The 7,998-nt window shown below is 29.7% G+C and overlaps 1 protein-coding gene across 4 annotated transcripts in view; it reads right to left on the minus strand.

Moving 5' to 3' along the window:
- Positions 1–7,229, minus strand: part of LOC108752115 (hepatocyte growth factor-regulated tyrosine kinase substrate-like) — an 8,560-nt gene extending 1,331 nt beyond the window's left edge. For 3 of the 4 annotated variants that reach the window (XM_018492744.1, XM_018492745.1, XM_018492743.1), the window contains exons 1-9: positions 6,708–7,229; positions 6,557–6,641; positions 6,322–6,397; positions 5,932–6,120; positions 5,577–5,851; positions 5,415–5,490; positions 3,723–3,899; positions 969–1,339; positions 570–883 (exon numbers count right to left, since the gene is read on the minus strand). In XM_018492744.1, coding sequence (XP_018348246.1) covers positions 570–883; positions 969–1,339; positions 3,723–3,899; positions 5,415–5,490; positions 5,577–5,851; positions 5,932–6,120; positions 6,322–6,397; positions 6,557–6,641; positions 6,708–6,744 — 1,600 coding nt within the window. In that variant the 5' untranslated portion in view covers positions 6,745–7,229. The remainder of the gene's footprint in view (positions 1–569; positions 884–968; positions 1,340–3,722; positions 3,900–5,414; positions 5,491–5,576; positions 5,852–5,931; positions 6,121–6,321; positions 6,398–6,556; positions 6,642–6,707) is intronic. The other variant, XM_018492742.1, reaches the window with a different exon arrangement.
- Positions 7,230–7,998: the final 769 nt, after the last annotated feature.

Here is a 7,998-nt window from a genome sequence, read left to right on the forward strand (position 1 = left end):
TGAAGAAGAGGAGGGTCTACTCTATGGCCCTGGAATCGCAGATTAGCAAAAAACTGCGGTAAGTTAGAACGAATTACGAATTTTTTCACGATTTTTCTATTACTCAAACTTTAAACGCGTTTTTCTCGAAACGCAAAATTTCGCACGCCGTGCAACGTAGCTCAAAAACTAATCATTCGATCTTTATGAAATTTGGTATAGAAATTCTATAGATATTTGACCTCAGCATGACGAGCTCCGATTTTTATTTTTTTTATTTAAAACATTGTTATTAACAATTGTTTATAAAAGAAAATCCTTTTTTTTTTTCAAAACTTCGCCATTTTTGTAAATTTGCAAATTTTAATAAAAGGGCACCGTTTTATTCTTAACGATTAGTCTTAAAAAAATATTTTCTTTCAATATTATAACGTAAATAAATTGTGCCTTAAATTGCAAATTAATCTACGCATTACATTTTTCAAAAAAAATTCCTGAAAAACAGGCCATTTACATGAGGCTCCCCCCTTAATGACGATAAAATAGATTCAAAAATGCGTAATTATAAATAACAAAAAATTGAAAATTACCCATTATATATTGTTGTTTCTGTTGCTCTTGACGCATTTGCATTTCCCTTTCTTGTTCTTGAATCTTTCGTAAAGCTAGTTGACGTTGATATTGTAAATATTCTTGCTTCTTCTTTCGCATGATTGCCAGTTTTTGCGCCATTAGCATCTGTCGCTGTCTCTCGGCTTCTTCTGCCCTTCTACGTAATTTCTCTTTATGTTCTTCTCGGAGAGCGTCTAAAGCAGCTCTAGCATCTTTCATCTGAGTTAATTTATCTTGCAAACCTTCATAATAGACTCTGCTATCATCTTGTTCTTGAATATATCTTAATAATCTACAAAAAAAGATCATTGTTTTCTGTGATCAAAATAAAAAATTGAATATATTAGAAATAAAATTATGGTTTGATTTAGACATACCTGGAATGCATAGCTGTTATATTCATAAATAAAGTTTGAACTGAACTATCATTAGCAATAGATCTGCCTCTCGAGGAGTTGCTTTTCATCCTATTTACGAAAATTTCAACTTGAGATCTTAAACCTCTTACGAATTCTTCCATTTGAGTATCGATTTCACCATTTTCCTGTTTTATTAGTACTAGTTTTTGAGGCATGGGACTGCTTATATTAGGTGCAGATGGACTAGTCACATCCACTCTTGACCCATGTTCAATCGATCCATGATCTTCGTTTGCAGTTTGCCTTTGTTCCCAATACTTACGATTTAGATATTTAGCAAGTTCAGGTTCAATCTCGTCGTCATCTTGTACCTGTGATGGGCTAGGATCCTAATAGAAACATTAGACTAAAATTTTATATCCAAGATAAAATAAGAATTTCACAGAAAATGTTAAATAGTAATAATAGCAATTTATTACATAATAAGATAGGCTGTTGATAAATATAACAATTTTATTGCTGAGATAACATTTTAATAATTTTCCGCAATAAATTTATTTACAGATTTCTAGTATACCAAGATCTTTTTAGTGAAAATTTACTAAGCCTATGATCAAATTTAATTGTGATATTACTACAGTAATATCTATTCTGCTGCGTTTTAAAATTCCGAAAAAATTTCGATGCACATTTTAAATGACTACAAATATAGTGTATATGTACATAAGTATGTATGTGTATACAGATACAAGGTGTCCCATAATTAATCTTAATTAATATTTCTGGGAGTGAAAGAATGAAATTTTGAACTAAACGTTCCTTTCCTAATTTTGACCCAGATCATTATTTACCGAGTTATTAACGATCACAGTTGATCAATCAGATTGCGCTCAGTCGGAATACACTGAAACATAACATACCACAGCGCTTACTCTACATATTTTCCCGATTAAAATTTTATTATATTTTTCATATTAATAAATTACAGTTGGAAACTTACCCAATTTCTGATTGTTTTTTATTTTTATTTATTATTTACTTATTTGTTTATTTAATTTAATTTTTAATTCTTTGTTCAATTCAGTTATTTAATTTCCATAGCTAATCTAGTCCAGCGATGGAGAAAAACTAACTACAGGATATTTAACGATTATTGATAAAAAACATTAAAATAAATTGTTTGTAAACAATTTGAAAAAAATTGTCTTGACATGCATGATTCTTACGTATTTTATTTTGTAGAAACCGATGGAGCTATCATTTTTACTTAAAATCATAAATTTTCTTTAAGAAACTGTTTGTAAACCATTTATTTTGATAATTTCTTAATATTGGCATGTATCGTAAGATTCTTACATATTTTTTCTCTTGCAATTCGATGGCGCAATCATTTTAAATCTGGAATTAATAGATACGTGTAATAATTTAACTTATGTAATTAATTTTATCATCAATAGTCATTTTTTATCTCTTTGATATATGTCAATATTATGAAATTACCAAATAAATTAAAAGTTATGCGTTTCGTGGGTTTCCTCCGTGTCCAGATCCATTCTTGAAATGCCAACGTTTTGTGAACCTTGCAGTCCACTTCATCAGGGCGAAGAGCAGCCTGATACAGTATCAGGCTCTTTGCCCTGATGAAATGGACTGCAAGGTTCACAAAACGTTGGCATTTCAAGAATGGATCTGGACACGGAGGAAACCCGCGAAACGCATAACTTTTATATAGAAAGCACCCATGGAAGCTTCAAGAATATTACTAAATAAATTATTTACAAACAATTTGTTCACATAATTTCTTAAAAAAACTGATTTTAAATAAAAATTGATATCTCCATCGATTTATACTTAAATAATTTAAAAATCATACATGTCACGTACATTAAATTTTTGAAGTTGTTTAAATAAATTATTTGCAAACAATTTATTTTGATAATGTTTTCTGCCAATAATTTTCTTTTAATACCCATGACAAACATGCCACCCACACACACGCATGCACGCCCACACACATACACGCATGCACGCCCACACAGAGTTAGTTTTTCCTCATTGCTGCTAGATTAGCTAGGGAAATTAAATAAATTGAACAAATAAATTTAAATAATTAATTAAACAAATAAATAATAAAAAAGAATAAGAAACAAATCAGAAATTGGATAAGTTTCTAATTGTAATTTATTTTTATTTATTTATATCTACTTATTTATATATTTATTTATATATTTATCAATTGATATAAATTATAATAATTTAATTGGGCAATGTATGGTACAGTAAGTGCAAGGAGCTCCATGATATGTTGCACTCCTGCATATTTCAGCTGTCTCTGTATTCTGTAATTTATTATACAATCGTTATGAATACATAACAACTGCATAACGAGTTAAGTTGGTACGAGACTCTATGCATTGAAGATTGAGATTAAAAGATTGAAATTTGGCGCAATCTGATTGATCAACTTCACTTAATAACTCGATAAATAATAAGATACGTATACGGTCCTTTTCAAGAATATAGACCGTAAGTCAAAATTGGGAAGGAAACTTTTAGTTTAAAATTTCATCCTCTTTCACTCTCAGAAATATTAATTAAGAGTTATGGGACATCCTGTATAGTACAAATTCACATGAAATTATTTAAGCATTAAAGATCAGCTTTGATCGTTACAGCCTTTATTCCCTATTGATTGTTTTCGCATGTATAGTCCAATAATATTCTTATTGTTTATAATAATTATATGTAATAGATTCGTAACAAAACACTTACAGGTGATGGTGGTGGAGAATATGTTGTTCTAGATATTGAAGTTGAATTGGATTTTAAACCGCTTGTAGCACGTTTCTTTTCTTTTTCTTTTTGTTCAGCTTCACTCTGACTTAAGGCTATTGCTAAATTTAATTCTTCCTCTTCTCGTAGTTCTTCTTCTGTTTTTCGAACTGGAATCTATAAAAATATAAATAAAAACATAAATATATATATTATACATGCGTGTGTGTGTAAAATGAATTACTATATAAGCTGCGTTCCATTTAATGCTCACAACGCTCGTGGAATCATTTCATCCTTATCGTTTATCAAATGTTAAACGAGAACAAAAGAAGCTCGTGAGCGTTGCGAGTGTTAAGTGTAACGCAGCCATAATATGCAACGTTCAAAAAACCAGAATTTAAATTCAAATTTTCGAGAATAGCTTCCTTCCTTTAAATTTAATTTTTTATAATAGCATAATATAACCTTCGTATACATAATTATTTAAAATAATGGACAAAAGTACCCGTATGCAAGACAACGGAGAAGCATGTTTAATTACGAATTTGATTATAAATGAAATCTTAAAATTGATCGTATTATACAAAACACGTATGTGTAAGTTTTAACGCACGCACATGTGTTCCATTCAACTACAGTATCTTAAATACATTTTACTATTGTAAATGATAAAAAAATATTTATTTCTTTTGAAATCATATGATTTTATGATTTTGAGAAATATATATAACGTAATGACAATACTTTTTCATTATACAGGGTGTCCCAAAATAATCGCCAAATATTTCATGGATAGGCACAATGGACTAAACAGAGTCAAAAAGTCATCTACCATTTTGCAATTTTCGCAATAGTTAATAAGATATTAATTACTAAAAATTGTCGAAAATTGGTCTTCAATAATTTTTTACTCAAATACTATCAACTTTACAGAAAAACTGTAAGAGACAAAAATTGTTTATTTTCTACTCATAAAATTCTAAGAATTTTTTCAGAATTTTTTATCAACTTTTTAGTACTACATTTTCTTATTTTTACAAACATGACAAAATACGGTATGAAAAAATTCTGAAAAAATTCTTAGAATTTTATGAGTAGAAAATAAACAATTTTTGTCTCTTACAGTTTTTCTGTAAAGTTGATAGTATTTGAGTAAAAAAATGATTGAAGACCAATTTTCGGCAATTTTTAATAATATCTTATTGATATCTTGTTAACTATTGCGAAAATCGCAAAATAGTAGAGGACTTTTCGACTTAGTTTAGTCCGCTCTACCTGCTCATACAATATTTGGCGATTATTTTGAAATATCCTATATATACGGCATGAATGAGATTTCAAGGGCAATTAAATTTTTTATTAGATTTTTCTTATAGGATTTGATTTAGAACAACAAAGATATTTCAGATATTCGAATTAAGTGGAATAATCTGTATATAACATGATAATCTTCTTCAAAGAGATGTTCTTATTAATAATTAAACTTTTATAAGCTTTTATAAATTTCTAAATTTAATTTAAAAAACTGATGATCAATTTGATTGTAGATTATATTTAAGTAAAGATAATTAGTGTTTTATATTTACACATAATGTTATATAGTTATTAAGTGTAATGACATTTATATATAATGTTATTGTTATATTTGTTATTGCAATATTTATAATTCAGTAAAATAAAAGTACTTACTTGTTGCTGTTGAGCCAAAGTACTTTTGAGATATTCTGCTGGAAGGTCGGTATCTTTGGTTTGCGTTGTAGATGGTCTATATATATATATATAAAACTGATGTTTAAAAACTATCCAAACAATATACAAGTTATGATAAATAAAAAAAGAAATTTCACTGACTTGTTAACTTGTTCATAACAAGCTTCACAAACTCGTACTTCTTTCTCAATTCCAAATTTTGGCAAAGTGGAGACTTTACTCGAACACTGGCCACAAAAGACTTGGCCACATGCTCTGCAGTGATGCTTCCGTTGAACCATACTGAAAGTTACACGACACCGATGGCAAACTTCACCATCTGCCCATGCAGGTGCAGTATCTGCTCTAAACATAGCGTCGCTTTCTTTCAAAGCAGGAAATTGATAACCTTCAGCTTTCATTATATTTAACGTATCCTGAGAAAAATAACAAAAAGATGAAATAAATAAATAGAATTATATACTGATAATTATAACGCATAATAATAATTTATCACTTGAACTGTCCTATATTTGGGGCTATGACGAAATGCGTGAGCCCAAGCTTGTATTAGCTCTAAAGTTTTTAGTCTAACATTTTCATGTGGAGAAGTTTTAACTAGTTCTTTTAGTTGTTCCATGTATTGTTTGGTAGCTATCTCATCATGAATCAATGTCCCACAATTTTTTACGCAAGATTCCAATACCTAAATACATTAATAAACATCAATAAAACAGCAAATAATAAATATAATTTGTTTTTTAATTATGATATATTAGATTTATTTTTTATAGCTGAATTAGTGTACACTTTTTGAACTCAAAAGTAAAATAAGTATGTTTAATATTTGTCAAAAGTGAGAAAGGAGACTTCTAATGCAGGAACAGAAAATAGACCAATTTCTTACCAGTAAGGCATATAGTGCTACATGCGGATTACTGTTTACCATCTTCTTCTTTATAGCAGTGAGTGCAGCTTTTGGTCTAAATGTATAAAATATTTAGAAACAGATAGCAATAATATATTTAACACGACTTTTTTTTTAAATAATGTGCTTTAAAGAAATACAATTGACAAATATATGCTAAGTAAAAATCTTGATAATTAACTTGAAATAAACTTTTTACAAAAATTATGCTTACTGAACATCGCTCTGACGTATAAGATCACAAATCTGCATAATTGTAGGCCAGTCTGGTTCTAACTGCAAATGACTTGTTGCCTTATCTACGAGTAGATTAATGAGTGGCTAAGAAAGCTCCGACATTTTGAACAAATTTCAAAGAAGCTTACCTAATAATTTATCAAAATTCGTCGAACTGCGAAACATTTTGTAATTCTGACGTAATGCGTGTTTTCGCCTTCCCAAAATTTTTAACCACTATGCACGAACAACAACTCGTATCAGGCAAACAGCTCACAATAGCTAAAGACAACTTTGACACAATCCTACTTTTCACCACTTTTCTCGTTCCAGTCGTTTCTCTCAGTCCTCGGTTTCGGCTAGTTTGGCTCTTCGTTACAGTAGAAATCCTCTAATCAGAGTCTGGCCACCTTCTTTCTTATTTGTGATTGGTCCAACATTTTTCATCTATTCCAACCTGCGGCACACGATGCTTCTTTTCCTGCTGGATTGTTAAGCCTGCAGCACACGATGCTTGTTTTCTTGCTAGATTGCTAGCTGGATTAAAATCTTGTCACTTTATTGGCTATGGTGCTGTCAGTGCCAACATCGCAGCCAATACGGTAGCAAGATTCTAATCCAGCTAGCAACCCAGCAGGAAAACAAGCATTATCGTGTGCTGCAGATTTTAGGCTATGTTCCAAATATACTGCCAATACTGAAAATGCTACAGTTACTGCACTATAGATTTCAGTACTAACAGTCAATTTTGGAACACAGTCTTAAATGCATAAGTCCGAATTTACAATAGATGTTTTAAAGCGGGGAGCACAGTGTTGTTAGAAGGGCCGGGTTTCAAATACATGCTCGTCCAATGTAGCTTCAGAAACGTACCGGCATCGACGAGATACTATTAAAGATATCCGTTGGCGTCCTTGTAAATATTGAAATAATTAAAAGTTAAAAACTGAAAATATTGTACTAATTTTATGATTTATTAATTTAGTGAACGTATTTATGCATTTAGAACTCAATAATATTGATTTTTCTTTAAAATTGTGATTTCAGTACTATCATTAAAGTTTGATTATCAACAGAAATGATAACTACAGAGAAAAAATTGTAATTTTTCTGCAATATATAAAAATTATAGCTTTACAAATATGCATATTTATTTATGGAACATTTATGTAATAAAAAAATCATGAATTTAATAATGTATAAACCAAATATTTATATTTATATTGTTAATAATAACAAATTTATATCAATTATCGATAATGTCAGAGTTCTTCAATTACCTGCGGGAGCCCTTGGAGCCCTTTTTATACCGCTGAAAATTTGCCCAGGATTGATAGTCTTAATCTTGTATCTCGTCGATGGAACTGGTCATTAATAGGAAATTATTAGTCGCCTATGTAAAATTTTTTCAAAAATGTTGAAAATTTTAATATATTCTCC

The sequence above is a fragment of the Trachymyrmex septentrionalis genome, unplaced genomic scaffold (assembly GCF_001594115.1).
Source record: "Trachymyrmex septentrionalis isolate Tsep2-gDNA-1 unplaced genomic scaffold, Tsep1.0 scaffold54, whole genome shotgun sequence".
Classification (NCBI taxonomy): domain Eukaryota; kingdom Metazoa; phylum Arthropoda; class Insecta; order Hymenoptera; family Formicidae; genus Trachymyrmex; species Trachymyrmex septentrionalis.